This window comes from Neopsephotus bourkii, unplaced genomic scaffold (genome assembly GCF_033783945.1).
Source record: "Neopsephotus bourkii isolate Nb327-2 ecotype Australia unplaced genomic scaffold, CSIRO-AGI_Nbou_v1 NB_126, whole genome shotgun sequence".
Lineage (NCBI taxonomy): Eukaryota > Metazoa > Chordata > Aves > Psittaciformes > Psittacidae > Neopsephotus > Neopsephotus bourkii.
Genome location: NW_026900643.1, coordinates 1,725,054 through 1,747,287, shown reverse-complemented (window position 1 = coordinate 1,747,287; position 22,234 = coordinate 1,725,054). Strand labels below are relative to the sequence as shown.

Genomic DNA, 22,234 nt, shown 5'->3' with positions numbered 1-22,234 from the left:
GTTTTAACTAAAACCTCATCCTGCAAACAAGAAACTGGTATCTTCTTCCATAAGTAACCTAAAAGAACAGCCACCTTCCCGCTCCAACCAGCTAACTTCATTTCTGTTTAAAAAATAAACCAAGAACTCTGAGATGACTTAAAGTCTACAGCAAAATCTGAAGGCATTTTAAGTATTTCAGGATGGGATTTATGGCAGAGTTCTGAAATGGATACTCCTAGTTCCTGTTGCTTTTACTGGAATATTTTTATAGAGAGTCACTTTTTTCCCACCCTACCCTTTTCCTTTACTGAATTTCCACACAATAACTCAGCTTCAACCATCACCGGACATCTGAACAACAATAAAAAAAGCTACAGCTGGATCCTGTATTACTCCCAGCTGCACAGGATCTTTGGCTGCCTTCAGAAAATAGGAGAGCCAATAGAAAAACAGTAGGATAACTTCTTTTAGCAGCTTACCTTTGAATAAATTGGTTTTCCATATGCTACTACAACAAGCTATTTTACTTCTTGATGCAAAGAGTAAGTTACTCTTACTATTTTTTACCCCTTTTCTAAAAAAAAAAAAAAATTGAAAAGAAAAAAAAAGAATCCTTCCTCAAAAACCTTTACTATAAAATGCCACAAAATAATCAGTTCCATATGGTCTTTCAAGTCTAACATACCACAGTGGTTGTATCTGCCAAGTCCACCCACTCACAGGCTCCATAAACTTGAGTATTATTTGTATTTAATTTGGATTACTAATTTCACCCAACCTTTCCCCTTTGTAACGCATTATGTTTTCAGGCCTACAACACAGGTAGAAGGTACAAAAGGGAAGTTTTCAGCAAGAGAACAGTAACAACTTACACTGTCTTTACCCTGAATATTAGAAGTCACATTGGAAGGACTTAAACTAGTCTTCTTTTAATGTTTGCTCTTTTAAAATATCACCTAATCTTCTAAAACATCCATGTGATACTGTGTCATTTATTGGTACAAGACCAAGACTAAACATTGCAGTCTTTCCAACTTACATCGTACAAAATGAGAATGAAGAGAGTTACACGTATTTTGATTTAAAACAACAACAAAAAATAATCATTGGGGGTTGGGAACCTTCCTCCCAGATATTTAAAACAAGAAAGTTACTATATTTAATGCACAAAAATCCACTTCCTATAGCCAAAAAATAATCAACTCCATATGCACCATTTATCTGTCCTTGCTAAAACATCTACAACAAACTGAAATGTCACAAGCTGCCTAGAAAGGCTGACCTCATGTAATACATAGGAGATAGTCTCAAAGCCCTGTCTGAGATTCCCAGATTACAGAATTAATCAGCAACACCTACACAAGGAACAAACTAGACACATACATGAAACCTTCTAGTATCTCCCTTCTGTGACTGCAAACATTTTCATTGACACAACAGCCATTTCTCTATACTTTGCTTCTAGCCTTGGGTACCAGTTCAACTTCCACTTAGGAAACAGCATTTATACAAACTGCAGTTCAGGAATAGCAGCACGACTGATAAGAGATGGTGGGAAAACAAGCACAGATATTCTCCTTGTCCCTAGATAAATGTTGGATGCTGCCTAAAAATGTTGCAAGTACATGATATGACAATTTTAATAAATGAAAGAGTGGTACACTAGGTCAAAACTGACTTGTGGAAGAGCAAGTTAGATAAAAATACAGCCATGTTGAAAAGTTACTTTTCAGACCATAAACGTATACTTCCATAACAGAGACGACCCATTTAGGCATTTATGTGACTGATACCACATGCAGAATGAGTTTTCTCCAATTAACATAGAATTACCATAGAATCATAGAATAGTTAGAGTTAGAAAGGACCTGAAGATCATCTAGTTCCAAACACCCTGCCATGGGCAGGGATGCCTCACACTGGACAATGTCACCCAAGGCTCTGTCCAACCTGCCATTGAACACTGCCAGGGATGGAGAATTTAACACTTCTTTTGGCAACTTGTTCCAGTGACTCATCAACCTCACAGTAAAGAAATTCTTCTTTATATCTATCTTCCTTATAGCTAACCTAACAATTTTAAATGCAAGTTTTAAAATGCAAGACTAAACCAAAGATTACTTCAACCTGATAAAGGCTCGTGAAGGTATGCTACTGAAATATTAAGTGTTTGTTTTGGGTGAATCCCAAGCAGAATCCTTTCAGTTAAAAAAAAATAAATAAAAAAATAAAAAAAAGACTTTTAAAAATTAGAACCAAAAGTAAGAAAATAGTAAAGGGAGAACAACAAAACAATATATAGATGCACATTCGCCTACCCCATGAAATAAAGTCCGTATATCTATTATAATGGCTCGTCAGCCTGCACAGTTTGTACACAGTAGCTCCTGTGAGGGGCAATCAGAAACAGGTGAGCACTTTATAGGTACAAGAAAGGGGTTAGGCTCATTTGGTCTTCGCAAGAAGGACTTGGAGCATTCCTATGAAGGACCAAGGCCCTGGCTTGTACACATTAGGAGTTTCATTGTCAGAGAACGCATTAACTTGAAAGTTCTCCCCAGCAGAGTTTCCCCTCAACAGCGCCACCATCTCTTCTTGCAGCCACTTTAACCTCAACTTTCTGGGAAAACTGCTCCACATCCTCTAGCTGGCCAGTTACGAGATACTGAAATAAAAAAATGCAGCAGCTTTACAAATTCAAAAACTGCACTTGCAAGTGGTCAAAGTTGTACTCTGACAGAGTACACAGCCTGGTGGGAAAATTCCTCCTTTGTGTATTAGAATGACTAGGCAGGAAGTTCATTAATCCAAACTTGCATGAGCAAGAAAAAAAAACCTATTTGGGAATCTGACTACTGAATGTTAAGAAATACTGCTTCAAGTAACCATAAATCTTTATAACGTCCAATGCAATTACAAATGTCCCTTTTGACAACTAGCCGTCTCTTGTATTAAGGCAAAAGGATCTGTTTATGTCCGAATTTAACCCTACAGACAACACTGTTCATGAACCAAACAAGGATCTTAAGGAACATGATTATCTACAGTACATGAAAGCAAAAATGTAACAGCAAATAAAGACTCTTGAATACTTCAAATTAAACAAGAAAACAACCTGGTATTTTGCAATATGAATCAGATAGTAAAAAATAAAAATAGATAAAACCCACACCACACATCTCCATGTGAGAAGTTATTAACAAGGCTGTTGTATAAAAACGCAGAGGTGACTCATTAAATGATTACATCTCACAGTTCCTCTCAGATAAAACAGTAAGCGGCAGTTCCCTTACTTGCAGATGCCAATTTTTTTAGCCTTTTTTTGTGCATGCATGTGTATGAGAATGAGAGCGAGTACAACAGAGACTGGACATATTTCTTTTCCTACCCATCCACTCCTCCTTCCAAAGTACGCCTAGGGTAGTACCCAATTTCAATATAATTTGACTGAGGAGTAGGTATTTCTACAAGCTGCGTGAGAATCTGTAGCTGGGCAGAAAAGCCACTAAAATTAATTCCCAGTTATTGTTCAACCCTCTTCATACCCTGAGTGGCAGATTTGCGGTTAATCATTCTCACACAGCTTTTTTGTTTTGTTAAGAAACTCAAGGCGTTTCATCTAAAAAAATCAACAACTTTCTCCTTTTGTATTAAGGACCCGCATCTGCAAAGAACAGCGGCAGTTCCTTAAAATCCAAGTGAGCCCTTGGATGGGATAGCAAAAGGCAGAGCTGAATTCAGATTTCACTTTCACAAATGAACTGATCTTTTATTCTTCTGAAGAATTTTCTTATGGAATTCAGAAGAATTATTGGAATTAATAGTCTTCCAGCAAAATCTATCATTGCTGGTACAATTTCCATTGGGTTGCTAAATAACAGTATCACCTTGCATATAACAACATAAGGTAACTATTTCTTTTTATTCTAAACAGAACATCTGAAAATGAGGCTAATTAGTAAAACCACACCAAGAAGCCCAACCTGCTGAAAAATTAGATAAAAAATCTTCAGTACTCCATATCCTAGATAAGATTCTGATTCAGATTTCACAAGGTTCTAGCACACATTTCCTGTTAACTCCTTAAGACTGAGTATGTCAAACACTTTTTTCCTATGAAATAGTAGATAATGTTTGTATTTGCCTTTTAACATGTCATCTCTATTGCTAAATCTATGCACTTTTATCATGCCCATGTATAAGCAGATATGAGAAGTTCAATGTAATTGTGGAGGCAGCTATGCATCACTTTCTTTTCCTTAAATAAGACTCAGTATTGCTAAATAATGGGTTTAAAGAACCTCAGAAAGTAATGAAATAAATGTGATACAGATGTTCACAAAAAGAAAAAGAGAACAAGAATGTTTTTACTTCATAGCAACCAAATAGGTCAAGCCATTTCCTTCTCCAGGCAAATCTCAGAGGACCACAAAATACATGGTTTTCTAGTGGATTTTGTGTCTATCCCACTAAGAGGAAACACTGCTGTCCAAAAAATTTGCAATACTAAGTTTTCCCATGAAATTGCTGGAATTAAAAGAAGGAAGTCATATGCAATTAAAAACAATTTGCTAGATGTTAAATTTATACAAATGGCATAATTAAATACGCATTATTATCTAAGTCACGTACCTTTCCTCTACAATATTTTGCTTCAAAAGAATGGACAGAGAAGGAGTAGAAATTTTTCCTTTCTGCCTTCTAATTCCATAAATTGACAGGTTTTTCTAATAAACCAGATGCCAAGTACTTATTTTTATCCTCTGTGAATGAACATGCCCAAACTTTTCACTAAGTGCAATTCTTCCGTACATGCTTAAGTACTCATGAACTATAAGGAGAAAAAATGAAGCAGACGTCATTAATTAGCACTTTACTTTAGAAAGGAGGGAAAAATTCATATAGATTCACTCAGTTGTCACAAAACACTATCCTGCATGCTGGTGATAGCGGAATAGACTCCACAACTTCGTTAAAGTTGTAAAGTAGGCATGCTTTATTCAGCTGAAGACGCACGGGGGATTGGTCCTCCAAAAGTCATGCGTGCCCCAGTGTTGTTTCCCTCTACATTTATAAGGTTGCACCATACGCCTATACATATCCATGTCCTAGAAGGTCCTTTGTGCCTGCGCAGTGCCCCCTCTGGTCATGGGTAGGGGTCTTCAAGATGAAGTAAATGAGTCTTCCTCTTCTTGAACTTTTCACCTTTTAGTCTTCACGTATGGCCTTCGGGTTTGGTCCCAGCCATCAACCATCTGCTTCTCCCCCTTAACAGTAGATTCAGGGGTCTGCTTTTCCCTATCAATAGGTGCTTATCAGTAGAATCAGGTGTCTGCTTTTCCTTGTCAATAGAACCAGGTGTCTGCTTTTCCTTATCAATAGCTAGTGCTTTTGTTCTGCTTAGTAGGCATGATAGGTACAGACAATACCTTTGCTTAAGCAATCGAATTCCTCCAACCCCCCTGTACAACCCCCCTGTACATTGGTCAACCCTCTGCATCACTGGCTAGTCCAATGCAGAAGCCTATAGAAAATGTCACGTCATCCCATAACCATATTTAGTCTGTATGTGTGTTCAAACAGGAAAATGAATATTGCATAGGAGAATGTTACTTATTTCATAAGTTTGAGATTGCGAAAGTGTTCCATTTACTGCCAGTTTTATTGTAACTTTCCTTGAGACTATTTTTTGAGAAATAATAAATTAGAACATTTCTCTTTACTTGTCAATAGCCACTTGGGATGTCAGCATCCACAGACATAAAAAAAAAACCAAAAAAACAACAAAACACAGGAAGTGGGTGGAAACAACATTAAGAGCTCTGGTTTGGACTCATTAAACTTAAGATGACAATTACGCAATCTTAAGATGTCAAACAAGCCAACATGTCAGCTGGGACAGATGGTACTGGATCCAGAGCACACAGTATATGCTGCGAGTCATCAGTTTAAGTATGAGAGTTCCATTTTTATTTGCAAAGTTGATTATCCAGAAACAAGATACAGAGAAGAAGAGAGCATAAAACCAAGCACAGGTTCCTGTAAATCTTCACAAAAAAAAAAAAAAGTTGGAAGCAGACAGATTATCTTCCAAATGAAAAAGAATTAACAAGATAGGAAAGGAACAAGGAGAGAACAGTCAAAGAAGCCAAAAAAGAGCAAGATTTCAAAAAGAAAAGTATAGTAAACAGTACTAGAGGCAGCTGGCAGGACAAAGAGGAAGAGAATGTACTGAGTACAAGGGGTCAGGACAAGTGTGGAAAGGACCCAAGATGAACCTGGAAAAGATACTCTTCAGACAGTGACTACAAGCAGCTCTTTCAATGACTTTCAACATGAAAAGAAAATGGAGTGGTAGTGGTAGTTCAAAAAGTAAATGGGGCCAAAGACAGGCTGTGAAAAGAAACAACCTAAAGCATGTTTGCACTTGGAGGGCAAAGAAGGGATAAAAGATAGAAGCAGGTAAGATGCAGCTACAGTATAAGCAAAACAGTTTAAAGCTTTTAAAAAGTTTCTGTTGTACTAGGAAGAGAGATTTAAAGGACAAAAAAAATGGCAAGCAGAAGAAACCAGAGGAAAGCCATAACGTGTTTCATTCGTCTTCCCTTCAAAAAGTGTTCAAAATCCTATAAAGAAAGGAGGGGAGGCAAAAAATATGATGAGACTGATAAATTTTATGTGAACTGCAGACTACCCTGAAAACAGCATGTTGCTTCATTATCTGCAGTCACTCAACTGGTAAAAGCTCTTACAACCTCAGTGATCTTAAAAGATTGCAATATCCACTTGGTAACAGTAGCACATGGGGAGTCTACTTTCACATGGCTATTACTATTATTCCTAGACATTATTCTGCAAAGTGCACTCTCTACCTGTGAGTAAATCCTACAGCTGTCTTTCTGTAACAGAGATGTTATGTTATAGCAGCAATGCTCCCCTAAACCCATGGCATACTTACATTGCTGAGCCCAAGTCACCAAATACCATTATATAAGAAAACATCAAGTTTGGCGACTGGCAACCTCTGGAAATTGTATCAGCAAAAATTTCATGTTTTCTTCCACGTCAAGCTAAAAATACTGAACATCAGGCAAAAAAAAACCCTTAATGTGTTAGTGTCATTAACAAGCCCATTTTCTGATTTCACCAGAACAACTAATATTCACAATATAATTATTAATATTTTATTATGGCATTTTTTTATTAACATGATAACAGATTAAATTGCTTGGGAACTAAAGGTTGAGATACTAGTGAGCTGACGGGTAATCTATACTAATACGAGATTAGTTTAGCATGAAGAAGTATTTATTTAGCAATAAGAAGCAGCATGAAGCTCTACTGTCTGATAGAAGTTATATTTATGGCATTTAATTTTTTGTGATCCTACTCTGTATCTGCTATTTTTCCTTCCTTAGAATCAATCTATGTGGCTAGTCTAACACTCAGGTGCATTTTTATATTCTTGGCATCTCCCTAGAGTGATATTTAGAACTACAAGCCCTCCACTGAATACTTCTTGGCACAACTTTTTAAAACTACCAGTACAAGTTACCCACTTTGATGAGCAGAGAGTGAAACATATTTAACATTCTTCTGTGTTAAAATACATTTCTTATTAGTTTCTTTTATTATAAACAAACTATGCAGATTTAGTCTTAAATGCAGAGCAAATGTCTGTAACCATAAGGAAGCCACATGCACTCTTCTATCTTTAACATCTACTTTTGAAAGATAACTGCAGTGTGAAAAGAACAGAAAAGATCAGGCTGCTCATATCTAAAAGTGAGATATTTTATTTTAAATCAATTTTTAAACTTTCTTTCCAGGGAAAACTCTGGGGGTGTGTTACATTTAACAGCTTTACCTATAAATGGATAAATGCTTTGTCCTGCAAAGGAGCAGAAATCATCTTGCTAATTCGGTTTGGCAGCAAATCTATTCTTCTGAGTCCTCTGCAAGACGATCTGGTCTCTCGGCCTAGTTCCTCATGAACGTCTGTCTATATAACAGAATCAGCGCTCTACCTGGCACCATCCCTGGCAAGTACAGCCAACTACTAACAGAGCTTGGCAATTGAACTGCTCTCTTCCCCAAAAAAAGCTTCAAAATTCAAAAATAAAGTACAGAGCTTGGGGCACAGTAGGGAAACCTCAATACCACAATTAGTACTGTAATTTGGCCTATTTGTCAAGTAGAAGCAGGATTTTAACTTTTTGGCATGTCTGTTTAGAACCCTTCATAGAGACAGCTTAAAACAAACATATATATGAAGCTGGTAAGCACTCAATCTTACAGTCTTTTCCAAGAGGGATGGCACAGAGTTGAATTTGGGAGACTACAAACCTACTGCATAACAAGACTCAAATTCAGAAAAACAAAGAGAAGTACTATCCTGTGCTTCCAGCACTGTTTTTTGATGCTATACAGAAGATCACTTACTGTTTAGCAGTACACAGCCAAAGCACCTGCTGCCAACAGCACTGTTCAAAATGAGGATCATAGTGCAGTGGTATCCCCACATAACAGTAAGCATGCAAGAAAAGCCTCAGTCAAATCACAAAAGATGTGGGTTTAAGCCAAGTGAGGAGAGGGAGGAAAAATTTCCTGGCTTAAGCAAACCACAGAGATATTTTAATCAGAACACAAAAGAAGGTTGAGACACACACCAACTGACTTGGATCATATCACATCAATAATCCATGCACAGAGCCTCTGCTGAAATCAATGGGAGGCTTGTACGTAAGTGGATTGTATAATATAAACACATGCCCCTATTTAGGGCTCCACATACAAAAGAGAAAGAGCTGCTAAGAACAATTCTCTTAATTAACATTTCTTTTCCATCAAGTGATTCTAAAATAATAAATCCTTTACACAGCTCTGTTTTCATTCACAGTTTTTATCACTGTGGTAGAACAACTGACCCCATTTGACAAACACAGGAACTGAAGCATAGGACACAAATTAAACTGAAGAGCAGTGGCAGCACACAAGTGAGCTGGGAATAGCAGTTTACCTTCTGAATCACAGTTTAATGTCCTAGATATTTAGATGCTTATCTAGTTCAAGTCTCTAATTAGGGTGATTTTCTGTGCAGTCCTCAAATAATTTTGCATACTTCCTAAAGTACTTGTGCACAGAGATATGCTTATCTCCAAGTTTCCCACTCAGTAACATCTGATTTGAGGATTGCAAATGTCCTGCAGAGGTTCAAAACACTGTACTGCCCTAGTCAGACTCCTAGCCCATGAGCCTCACTACTCAGCAGCAATAAGGGATTTTAAAATTGACTGTCAAATCCACATTTTCTACATGCTCCCTATTGTTAGAAAATAAATCAATAAAAAACAGAACAGCAAACTCTCAATTCAAAATACCAATTCATTAGCTGGAAATGACCTAACTAATGCTGATGTTCCAAATTGACAGTGGTCCAGAAGAAAAAGCCAGACTGGATCCCTACTCAAGAAAAAAAAAAGAATACTCAACAACACTACAATGTAAAACACCAAATACAATGACTGCAAAAAAATTTCCAGTCTTACTAGTCCATAGTTGTCTTACAATGAAGTCAAGTAGGGAGAAACATAAACTGTACTGTAATTTGACCCCACAGAAGCAACATGTGTATTAATGAGATATGAGGTTATAAATAATACTTACACACTGCGTAAAAATCCAGCTTCACCTATAGAACCAGCCTTCAGCTAAATATAAACCGTCTCCTCCCGAGGTCCTGGGTGTTCTCCCTCCCATGAAAATCCAACTTTGAAATGCTTAACACCTTATCAAAGATTGATTCAGCAATAAGTCCACCTTCTAGTTTACATCTCACATGTGATTAAGTTCTATATTACACAGGGTTAGTGCCAACAAGCATGTTCATCTCCCTTAACTACAGATGCAAGTCCATAATACTATGAAAATAACATATTTTGAGTTGAATGAGCTTTCTGCTCTTTACAATTACAGTATTTAACTGTTTTGAATAATAACTTTTCAGGACTGTCTTGTTTTGTCTTTTCAGATTTCTTTTAAGAGTTAAGTCTATCACTGACAAAATGAGCAGAAATGCTGCTGAGAAATGGCCACTCTTCCAGACAACTGCTTGAAGAATGATTTTTCTGATTCATCATAGCTTTTTTTTTTTCAAGTTGTCAAAACAAACACCACACCCACTTGATTTCCGAGTTCTGGGTAATTATATTTAGAATTAGCAAGCACCGTGCAACTATTAATCATACAAGGTTAAGCCCTTACTTTACCTATTCAGAAATCAGCCGGTGCATTCAAACGCAGTCTGTTTAGCATTTGTTTAAGATACGGCCTCATCACTTCACTGCACCACCGCCACAGTCACAGAGAATATAGGGCAGTCCACTCAAGTCAATCCCTCTGCCCCAAGGCAGGATCAGCTAACTCCTCAGCCACCACAGCCACCATTATCGCTGACGATACACAAGAACTGGTTATTTCGGGCAGCAGCTTTACACACGTACTCACAAAACACATTATAAATTAAAGGAGGGAAGGGTGTTGCACGTCTGTAGCGCCTTAACTGGGACGGGCTCAAGCCGGTCTCCGAAAGATAAAAACGAAGAATAGAAACTCCCCCAAGACGCGAGTCAGATTTTCTAAAAGTAGTATCTGGCAACATGAACGCCTCTGCAAACAGTTCACCTTGTTTAAACTGGATGAACCACTCCGTGATTATCACCGAGCCTCCATTAAGATGACACACACAAACAGAGCCTTAGCAGAGCTTAATTACTCTGTTCGCTGTTCGCACACTGCAAGACACACACTTTCTTTCTCGTCTTTTCCCCCCCTTCCCCTCTCCCAGCAGACGAGCAACTGCCCGCACGAGAACGGCGATGCCCCGGGGCTGTCACTGCGGCGGGGGCAAAGGGAACCCCTGCCCGGCCCGGTCACCCCCTTTGTACCCGAACCCCGCCGAGCCAGAGCAAAGCTGCCTCTCCCCCCCACCTCCGCCTGACCCTTCCCGGCAGCGGGGGCGCCCGCCGCGGGGCACAGAGCCCCCATTGTGCCCGCCGGCGACAGGGCCAGCCCCGCCACGACCCTCCCCCGCTCTTGGGAGCTGCTCGGTGCTCGCTGTTAAGTTCCTCAGCGCCGGGCAGGACAAGGACACAACAACGGCGGGCAGCTCCGTGCAGAGGGAAGGGCGCGGCGAGTGTCACGGCCTCGGGCAGGCGACCAGCGACCCCTCTTCTCAGGAGCGGGGCGCCTCGGTCGCCTTCCCCGCTCCCGCCTTGGCCAGGTGAGAGGCAGCGTCTCCCGGCACAACCCCTCCACTCACCGCAGCCACCTCCACCGCCCTCTTCGTCCATGTTGAGGCCGCAAGGAGCGCGCTCCGCAACGGCCGCGGCTGAGAGAGGCCCGGAGCTCGCGCCACTCGCTCAGGGCCCGCGCCTCAGCACTCGCCGCCTCGCAGGCGCCTCTCCTCCTCCTCCGCCACCGCCGCCGCGCTGCTCTGCGCCCTCCCTCTCCGCCCAGTCCTGCCTCAGCCCCAGCGGCACCCGCCGCCTCGGCCCAGCCGCCCGCCCCTCTCATGTGACCCGCGGAGGAGCGAGGGGGGGAAAGGCAGGCCCGGCCGGCCTGCACGGCCGCTTCCGCCGCTACAGGGTCGCTGGCCACCGCTGCGCTGCCTCCTCCCCTCAGGGGGCGGCAGCTCCCTGGCCGTGCCCTGCGGCGGAGCGGGACCCGGGGGCGGGGGTTGCCTCCCTTTCGCCTTCCTGCAGCTCGTTTTCGTTGCTCCCCCCCGGCAGGTTTCGCATGGTGCGGCCTGGCAGCTTTGGGGCGCCTGAGCCGACTTCCCCGTGGACTCTGGGGGCGGGCAGGGGGCGAGGGCAGCGGGAGGAGCCTGGCCTGCGGGGCAGCGGCTGGCTAGCAGCCTGAGGGCAATAGCGGGAGGGGCTGAGGAGACCAGTCGAGTCAGTTGGGTTTCGTGTTGGTTGGGGTTGTCTCTTGGGGTCTGCGGTGGCCAGAAAATGTCTGCAGAGCTGCTGGCTTTTTTAGAGGGGTCTAAAGGGGGCAAAGAGCAGAGGGTAACAGGAAGGCGAGGGTCGAGCTGGCTTGAAGCCGTGTCGTGAACTGGGATAAGGTGGGTCGAGTCTCTAATCTGAGGCGTATGATTTTTCTGCATGTTTTCTTACAGTTACTGCTTTCTCCTTGTTCTTGGGTCTGGTCTGGTAGTGGAGGGGTGCTGGATGCATCCGCTGCAACAGGGGTCATGAAGAGCCTTGTGTAGAGGCTACTTCCCCATGTGTGGCACAGGGGTTTGCATTGGTTTGTGTTACCTGTGTTGGTAACAGAAAGGATTTGTCTGCTTACTGCCCTAGGAGTCAAAGGATGTGAGATTTCTTAAGTTCTCAGTAAAGATCGTCAGTGAGATATCATGGGAGTCCGGATATCAGCAGCCTCCAAAGTCTGTGTGAAGGTAAGCAGAAGTGTGCTGGCACAGGCCACTCTTCCTTCCTTCCTTCCTTATTTCTTCGGCAGCACCCGTCTTTTTTTTTTTTTTAACCTTTGGTGTCAAAATCTTACTCAGAAAGGAAGCTGTGAGGGGAAAGGGTCAGCCAACAGGAAAATATCGGGTTTTTCATTTTGCTTTTGTGGGCTGGCATGGGGCAGAGCATGGTCTAGGAATCTGTGTCGGAAGCGCTCACCTCTTGACACTGCTGCTAATAGGTGGTTATTACAGCCCATTTTGCTGAGAGCTGAGGTTGCGCTCTGGCTGCTGCTCTGGTGATAAAGCGTTTTACCTCATCTAGAAACCATAAATATCACAAACTTTTGAAATACTCCTCTGTATTTCCTATGTTAAATATTGTTATAAGTTTAGTAAGTGTATAAAAATATTATTACATAAAACAGAAGCATTACCTAGGTAAGGGATTTATTTTGAAATACGTGTCTATAAAGTGCAATTATGGGATGTTTTTAAAATAAGTCTGAATGCAGATGAACTGACAGTGGACTCTGAATATTTTTGCACACTGAGAAAACTTACTTTACATTAAAGGGCAATCTGGTTCATGAGAAAAATTCTGATTTCATAATTGGTCACAGATTGTTTGCTTTCATTTCATATGTTGTTTTCCACCTTTATATAAAATATATTCTTTTCTTTTGTTGTTTTTGTCAGTATCTTTTTTTTTTTCCTTCTTTCCTATATTTCAGTATAACTTAATATACTTTTGTTGGACAGAAAATTCTAGTGCAAAATGAAAGATAGCCCGATCACTAAGTTTAGTAGAAGAGAAGGGTGAGCTGCTGGTAACAGTCCACCTCGCCCTAAGTCAGTTTAAAATTCCTGTTGACTTCATGGAAGCAGTAAGTGGTTATAAAATTCCCCAAATTAATAGCAAAGATTTTATGTAAACTTCGTGGTAAAATCAGACAATTCTAAACTTGTGAGATAAGCAAATGTTCCTTATTATAACTGCATACTAACTTGATGGCACAGTTAAAATTATCAATATTTTGCATTATTGAAAATGTAGCTGACTTTGTAACTTTGAAATGTATGTCATTAAATACTCTCTCAAGGAAAGTCTCTGCTTTACAGTCCCATTTTAGTAGGAGGATTTATTAATGATACATAGTACAAAAGAGTATTGACATTACAGTGTCTTCTCAAGGCTGTATGTCTCTGAAATGATGGCAGATGTCCCTTAAAGCTGGAAATCTTCATACATATTGTGTATATTATGAAGATACTTTTGCATGGGCCTGATCTGCAAGTGTTCTAATTAAAACTATTAATTCTGAGTACAAGGTGCTTACTGGTCAAAGCTGTTTAATCTTCAAGTGAGGTGTGCAATAGAAACTTTGAAGATCAAACCTGTTACCTTCTTGTCTCATTTTCCCGTATATAAAACAGGTCTCATGTCTGGCTATAAACCTAACTAGGTCAGGAATAGATTTTTTGAAAATGCACAACATCAACTAAAGAATTACAGTCATATTTCTACATCATAGCTATAGTAGTTCTACCATAGCAGAACTATATAGTTTTGGATAATTCACGAGTAACAATGGCATTGTCATTAAATACTGGGTAGCTCCTTACCAACAAAGATGACAGGCAGCAAGACAGGTTACAGTCTCAGCAAACTTTAGGATACACTCCAATAAACTGTTTCCTACTCGTGAATAATTCTCTTACATCTACTCTCTTTTCTGAAACTTTGATCGTTCTTCTGTTTTGAAATACATATGAATTTTATTTTTCTCTATATATGAATAAGGGTTTCAATCAGCAGTTTCCTAAAGATTGCTTGGTCTTGTTTTGTTTTTCTTTCTTGCAGTCCATTCTGTAGTCATAGATCTATATTTACTACAAGTATGCTTTGCCAGTTTTGTATCCACAAATCTAACCTTCTATATTGGAAGAACTTCATAGTTTGTCATTCGTGCAAATAATAGTCTAATAGCTGGTCTGTTTAAATTATGTCTAGGAGAAAACTGGGCTTTCTCCAAAACCTGCTGTTGGCAAGGTTGGTCCTTTAATGATAAATGTGGTTATTTGCTGAATTTTCAGGTAATACACTTTGTATTTTATTGCATTTTATTTTACTTTTCCCTTTCCCTCTCTTTGGATAGTTTAGTATCTGTTTTGGTTCAGCTTCCACTAAGCAGTAATTTATCATGTCATTTTTCATTTTCAGGGGTTAGGAGATTATCTGTTATGACATTTGTCCTTACACAGAGAGCCAGTGAAGACAATTGAATCCCTTACATCACATTATCACATTTGTATGGTCTGAAAGGCTCATTGGATATTAAGCTATTTCTATGGATTTTTTGAACCAGATTCCAAACAATACTGGCTGAAAATGAAAATTACTCTTTACCCTTCCTTTTTCTTCTTTTTTTTAATAATCAAAGAATTCAAGAGTAGGAAAGGTTACCAAGTCCTTTCCTCAGCAAGAGTGGACTCCCTTTTTTCTGGATTGCTCTTTATTTGTTAATGGAAATTTGGGGTGGGGGGGAGAATCATCTTCATTGTTCATCTTTAGTTTACTTGTAGAAATAAAAAAGCCTAGTCTTACTTTGTTAAGTTTCCTCTTTCAGAAATGTAAATGTTTCAGTGATGTAAAATTCCATTGTATGATGATAGATTTCATAAATCAAAAGGATGAGCTGTGATGTTCATTACATGACTAGTGATTGGAAAGTAGATACTAACATTGTATTCAAAGACCAGAAATACAATTCTGAATTTTTTATTAATCCAGAAGGAAGTAAAGTAACTGCCATTGTGCCATCAAACCAGATGTCAGTATCCAATACAGGGAGATGGAGTAATGCACCTTACTGTCAGAAGGAGGAAAGAATCTTTGACATCTTATTTGAGGAGGTAGTCATCCTCCATGCATATATTCCCATTTCATGCAGTCAAAACATCACTAATTTGGAAGTCTGTTTTATTGACACTTTTGTTAGATTTGGCAAGAAGTTATGCTTAAGGAGAACAGTTAATCTCAAATACATGAACATCTGTACAGTCTTAAGGATACATTCTTAAAGAATATAGATCTATCTTAAAGAATAGATGTATATCTCAAGGAATATAGATACATCTTAAAGAATACAGATGCGGTGCAATGTTTTGTAAGCTAGAATTTTGTGGTTTTCTTATTACGATTTTACTGCTTGCTCACTTAGATGCTCATGTTTGTAGAAAAATGGTGCAAGCATTACATTTCCTAAGACAGTATCTTCTTGTTAGCCAGAATCACTGTCATCGATACTAGGCCATTGTATTAGAGAATACTTCTGTTTATTTTTTAAGAAGCAATGCCTAATATTTTCCAGGCAGGAAGGTCTTAGTCCATCATTATGTCTTTTCTTCATCCCTATGTTTTAATTTTTAATTTATCAGTACTTGAAAGCCTGGTATTCTTAAGCCCCTAAGGCAAACTCTGACTTCCTCTGTCTGGCAGACGGGTTTTAGCCATGTATTGTTTATTAAAATGTTTATGCTGTCACACATACTCTATTTGTCTCAGCTGGAAAAATCCTGTTTGCTGGTTGTCTTAACGGTTTCAAAAGTATTTGCACTTTCCATTTAATCCAAGAAAAAATTATATGCAGGTATTTTATATTGTTGTCGGAGACATCAAAGCTGAAGCTTAGCAAGTCAAACACCTTTTATGAATGGTGCTTTTCGTATGCATAGGAAGCTCATTCCCTTAAAATAGTCAAACCCCCCCAAAGTTAAAGATGCCCCTCTTTTAAGAATTTTGCATGAGTTTTTCTCCAGATGAACTTCTAAATCATATCCTGAATTTTATTTGCAAGCTTATTTCAAATTCTAATTCCTGACTTATTTTGAGGTTGTTGGGGTTTTTAAGACTTCTAAATGAGCTCTATCTATTCCTAATATTAAATACTACTGGTTTTGGAAGTCAGTGCTTATTTCCATTGTGTAACACTGATAGGGCCACTAATAAGTCATTGAGTAATGAACAGCAGAATGCCCCACTGAGAAAAACCAAATGCATTAAAAATTGTGGAGGTCCACCAACTCTGTAATGCTTATGATCTGAAACATACTTTGCATTAGAACTTGTTTTACCTGTATTAATTATGCATACACAGTACTAGGCAAAACCAGGATTCTTTCTAGCATGAAAGCTGTGCCTAAAATAACAGAAAAGGAGGACTTGGATTCAAACAACATAAGCTGAAAAAGATCATGAGTGGAATTTTGCATGATGCTTGAGAGAGTTTTTCTATCTCAGGAAAATGATAGAACTTGATACAAAGTAATTCTCAAGGGAGGGTGCCCTGATTAACGCCAGATTCTGTTCCCACCCTGAGAAGTAGCCACAGTCTGTGAATTCACCTCTGTTGGCTAACTCCAGCTTGGCATGGTTATGTATTACCATTTACCATTATATGTATTACCATAATACATTTACCATTACCATTAAATGTATTACCACTTACCACTTCCCAGTCTCAGCAAGACCTGGGTATTTGAAATTCCTCATTCATCCTATACTGGGAACTGTAGCAGGGCTGCAAACCATAACACAAGTCCTGCTCTAGCTGCATGCATATATAGCAGAAGTTGAAGGATTATTGTAGAAGTGCTAATAGCAGGGGAGGCCTCTACAGTTCCCTCCTCCTCTCTGCCCAGAGAAGAACTCTTAAACAATTCCACAGCGTATGAGGGCTGGCATCCCATGGTACATGTGACAGCCAAGTGACAAGCTGGACGTGACATACAGTGTTAGAAGGGTTAGACCAGGTGCTCTTGTTGATTCACCAGTGAGCATCTGAAATGCAATTGCATATCTCCACATGAGCTGGCTCAGATCTTGCTGCTGGCTACTCAGCAGTGCACAAATCTGGGTTTAATAAATATGGAACCATAAAATTAGACAGGAGCAGGAACAGGTGACTAATGATTGTGACTTTCAATGCCCTCTCATCTATTCATGCGACCATTTGTGAAGCCATGCTGTAAATCAGATTACTCAGTCCAGCTTTTAAAAGTTCTGCCTAAACCGGTCATTTTTAACCAGAATTATTCCATTGATTAAGTTAAAGCTCTGGTACCACGAACAATTGCATTGGCACAATTACAGCATTGGTAGACTGGGACACGCAGATGGTGTGGAAAGAAGGAGGGCAAGCTGCTGGATAGTTATCTTGCCAGTGTGGGCAATATCCCTGTATAATTCTAACCACTGACTCACCATCAATTTCAATTTCTGACCCCTGATGCTCAGCCTTTCTCAAACTATGCCTATAGTCAAACTTACATGCTTGTTAATGTCTCATCTGTAGTGCTAAAACACCTAATGGTAATAAATTGATCATGATCAAATTCCTGTCAAGATTAGCCAGCTATGAGTTACAGTGTTTAGACAAAGCTTTATCCTAGCTTTATACCTGCAACATGAAGACAAATCTTACCAACTCTAATGTGAAATCATCAGGAGTAAACCTATATCCACTCCCTGTTTTGTGAGGGTTTGGGGTTTTAAGTAACTCTATAATGGTGGGTTGAGTTTGTACGAAGAATTTTGTGCCATGTTACCATCCAAGACCTAAATTTATTCTACCATGAAATACAGCAGTTGTATACTGGTGAGAATATGCCTTCAGCTTCTCTTGTAGGTTACTTTTGAATACATAGCTCCTGTTGAGTTCAGACGAAAAGGGGAGGCGATTCTTTGTTAAAAGACATTGTGTCACATTTTAAATTCTTATTGTCTCTAACAAAGAAAGGATCCTATTTATTTCAACTGCTGCAATTAGAAAGAAACATGAGGCAGAAAAACATCACTTAAATCCTTCCCCTTTTATGGCTACACATACTATTTTACTCCTTTCATATCCTCATGGATGTAAGTATAATCCCCTACATTTCTCTACCAAAACAAAAAGCTCTTGGTATTTTCTTGAGATAATTGAAATGTACTTTCAATTTAAAAAGCAGATCTTCACCTTAATTGTCTTTCTCCTGCTGTGTTTCCCCTTATAGTCTTAAAGACAGAAAAACTGTCTCTAAGCACGCGAATATGTTAAGCAAGAGAGAGGCAAAGTTAAAACTTGGCAAGCACTAAAACAAAGAAATTTTCCAAGGAAATGGAGGAGACAGGTCAAATTAATTCCTTATGTAACTCCATTTACCTCAGTGCAGTTACATGAAGGATTAACTTGGTACCTTATGCCTCTGTGGTCAGAAAAGGATTTCTGTGATCTTAATCAGCAAGTATAAAATAATCATTCTTAAGAAACAAAATTGTAATTTAAGTATGATAGAACTGTCCTTGCTATTTTTAGACCATTAATATAGTTGTAAAAGAACAATAGGTCTACAGAACAATGACAAAAATGTCTTCATAAAAAGATTAATACATAATGATTTGCAGCTTACATCCTTAGTAAGTTTTTTGTGGGAAAGAGGAATTCATAAGAGACTGCTAAAATGGGCAGTGACATCAGCGACAGCTTCTTTTTCTTGTAAGTTCCAAAAGCTTTTCTCCAGTTTGCTGAATCAACTTCAAGTTTTTTCCTCTGATCTCGTTCTCCTCCCTGACCACTCCTAATTCAGTGCACCTTTTCCTTAATTTTCTCTGGGTCCAGCTGCATATACAGGGATCTCTCTAGCTTCTCCCTGCTGAGTTTTCTAGGTTTTTTTTCTCAGGCAGAAATATTCAACCTCTTGAGACAAATAAAAGAGAGATGTTTGGATTCCACCGTAATTTCTTTTTAGATTTTAAATTTCAATATGCTTAAATTTAAGATGCTTTAAAATAACATTTTTTCACTGTGAGAACCCAGCCTCCATGTGTCAATCTGTAGTACTCAAATATAGCTGTATGCAGAGATAATTTCCATTTTGATGTTGTTACGAAACATCAACCCCTGCCTCCTCACCCCACTCCCAAATTCACAAAATGCTTTTATATCAATATGTTAAGATCTTTTAATACTGTAATATAAAAGCATCCATATAGTATATTATTTCAATGAAATTGAAGTAAGCAGTGTGACTTTTTTATCTTTGCCAACTTGCAACTATCAGTTTTAATACTGAGGAAAGGATCTGTGTATACATGCGTATAAAAGATGTGAAAATACAAAGGTATTTATTTAAAACAGACAAAACCAGGAAGATGATAGAATATCAGAAGGAAGTGACCTCCGATATAAAAACTTTTGCTTTGTATAGCAGAATTTATCACTGAAAGCTAAGGTTGGCAAATTGCCATGCTTGGGTAAAGCAAGAAATGTAATGTAAAATAAAAAAAAATGACTTAGTGTACAAAATACAATGGAAGCATTTGAAACACTAATGTCCTAGAAAGTAATTTAGTTAAATGTTTATGTGTATCTTTAAAAGCTTCATTATATTTTCAAATAGCAGAAATCTCAGTTGTACAGATGCATGCTGTCCTCTTCTGAATCAGGTGTGCTATTCAGCAGGCTGTAGGAAATTTCCAAATACCCATAATTAAGCAAAGATGGTGGAGATAATTTTGAAATCAAAACTATTAAAGCATATTTTATATAAAAATGATTCACATACTGCACAATTTTAATTCACAAAGCTACTCAAGTAAGTGTGGATTGCTCGGTATTTAAATAGAATTATCCATTTCCTTTGTTTGTGGGGAAAAATTGAAAGCCTTAGGAAACAGAGTACATTTACATCTGACAGACTTTTCACATAAAAGTTTTTGAAACCTGCTGTTGACTGAGAGCACTGAAAAAGCATGAGAATGTGGGATATTTAGTTCAGTTATTGTACCAGCTGAGAAAGAATGAATGAATTCTTACCTGTAAGGATTATTCCTCCTCTCTGGCCTGGTAAGACCTGCATTCTGGTATTCCTGCTAGAAGAAAAACCATTTCAGTAGAAGATGGATAATGAGCACAGCCAAATTCTCACGATTAACGAAATCATGCCCTTGCTCTTTATTCCCATCTGTAAAAGTTTTCCAGAACTCAGCGTGTATGGAAAACTCCAAACCTGAAAAACAAGATGGCTGATAACTACAATTAAACAAACAGATAATTTTTTCAACATCTTCATCACATTTGCAAGATAAGTAGACTGTTATCTGAGTACTATCTATATTCTTAAATAATGTCTCCTTCTCTCACAGTAAAAACCTTTTCCAACTTGTTGACAAGAGTGTTTGTCTCCTCCACAGATTAAATCATTATAGAATCATAGAACAGTTAAGGTTGGAAAAGACCTTAAGGTTATCTAGTTCTAGCTCCCCTGCCATGGGCAGGAACGCCTTCATGAAGTATTTATAGGCATTTCTTATATTTCAATTTTTTTGTGTCCTGTCTGCTTCTACAGAATTTCTAGATTTGCTCTTCATGAAGAACAGGATCCTGACAGTTCTTTTTCTAGCTGCTGCTTTTTCCTCAAACAGTCTGGACTTTCTGCATGATTGGTACAAAGCTCTCCTTTCTATAAACGTGGTATTTAGTTCTGTTTTAGTAAAGCTGAGATATACAGAGAGTTAAGAGAGAAATTCTTCATGTTCTTCAGCTAAAATAACGAGAGCCTGTCTTGAAACTTCTAGAAAGGAGAGAATATTGTCTTTATTAAATTATGAAACTGCAAGTAATGACAGATAAATACAGATAAAGCAGTCATCTTAGAAATCCTAACTGGTAATCAATTAAGATGTTATTCTAGAATGCTCATCTTAGGCAATGGGAACAAGTAAAGCGGTATGTTTATCACACTGGGATTTTGATTGATTCTATTAATTCTAGAATCATAGAACAGAAAAGAAAGGTATGCTTTTACCATGCTTAATGTAGCACTTGGGGATGTGTTTTCATTCTTTGCTACCAGACTTTTTATCATCTATGGAAAACACTTAAGCAGAAAGTTATTCTAAGCAAGCAAAGATATTCATGCATGTGTGTATATATATATGTACATATTTATATGTGGTTATATACAGGCAGTCAGAAAACTACAATTTCATATTTTATGCTAATGAAATGGTCTTTTATCTCTAGATCACAGGATTAGATGTATGCAAGGAGTATTCTTAGCTAAAGACTCTCTGAATGAAGGCTGCTATAAAGCTGGTGTGGATATACTGCATTGGTTTCAGTCAGCTTTGCACAGGGGCAAAACTGTCCTATCACATTCAGTAACTGGTTAAATAATGAGAAATCTTTTTTTATTTCCTTACAGAGCCCATTAGCAAAAAATTTAGATGCAGACTCCACCTCTGAGTTTGGAGTCTGCCTGATTAAAATAATTTCTCCTCCCTTTCTGATAACAACCCGCAATTGTTTAACACTCCTGTAGTACTTCTTTAATAAAGCCACTGATAATAACAGCAAATTTACCAAAAGGTTAATGTAAAATTTTCCCTGAATTACTGAATTTACTGTTACTTGGGGTGTCTTCTCTTATAAGTGGAAATTGCAAAGAGGCACCCTATTAGTTCCCTGGCAATGTGTATGTCAGTCACAACACCCTTTAGAAAAACGGGGAGAAATTGGCTGTGGATTCTTCTGTACAATAACAAGAAATTATTACAACATAACAATGTTTGTCAGATTAATTTGAAAGCAGAATGTGTTATGATTTAAACTGTGAAAATGAATTCTGAAAATACTTCTTTATGTCCTTTTCTTCTAAGAGCCTAATTTCTTGGAAGGACTTCCTAATCAGTGTAATCTGGTGTGACTTCATTAACTCATCATTTCAAGTAGATAGTCT

The 22,234-nt window shown here is 38.7% G+C and overlaps 1 protein-coding gene and 1 long non-coding RNA gene across 3 annotated transcripts in view; one reads left to right on the top strand and one right to left on the bottom strand.

Annotated features, from left to right (window-relative positions):
• The window catches only part of CYTH3 (cytohesin 3), a 49,484-nt gene extending 38,000 nt beyond the window's left edge, over window positions 1-11,484 (bottom strand). The window contains exon 1 of the mRNA XM_061367716.1: window positions 11,303-11,484. Coding sequence (XP_061223700.1) covers window positions 11,303-11,333 — 31 coding nt within the window. The 5' untranslated portion in view covers window positions 11,334-11,484. The remainder of the gene's footprint in view (window positions 1-11,302) is intronic.
• Window positions 11,485-11,761: 277 nt separating this feature from the next.
• Window positions 11,762-15,058, top strand: LOC133220002 (uncharacterized). 2 transcript variants are annotated; one of them, XR_009727620.1, is made up of 4 exons: window positions 11,762-12,106; window positions 12,318-12,442; window positions 14,466-14,548; window positions 14,676-15,058. It is a non-coding gene; the product is annotated as an uncharacterized LOC133220002 (long non-coding RNA). The 2 variants fall into 2 exon arrangements; XR_009727618.1 differs by having other exon boundaries at window positions 11,762-12,442.
• The last annotated feature ends 7,176 nt before the right edge of the window (window positions 15,059-22,234 follow it).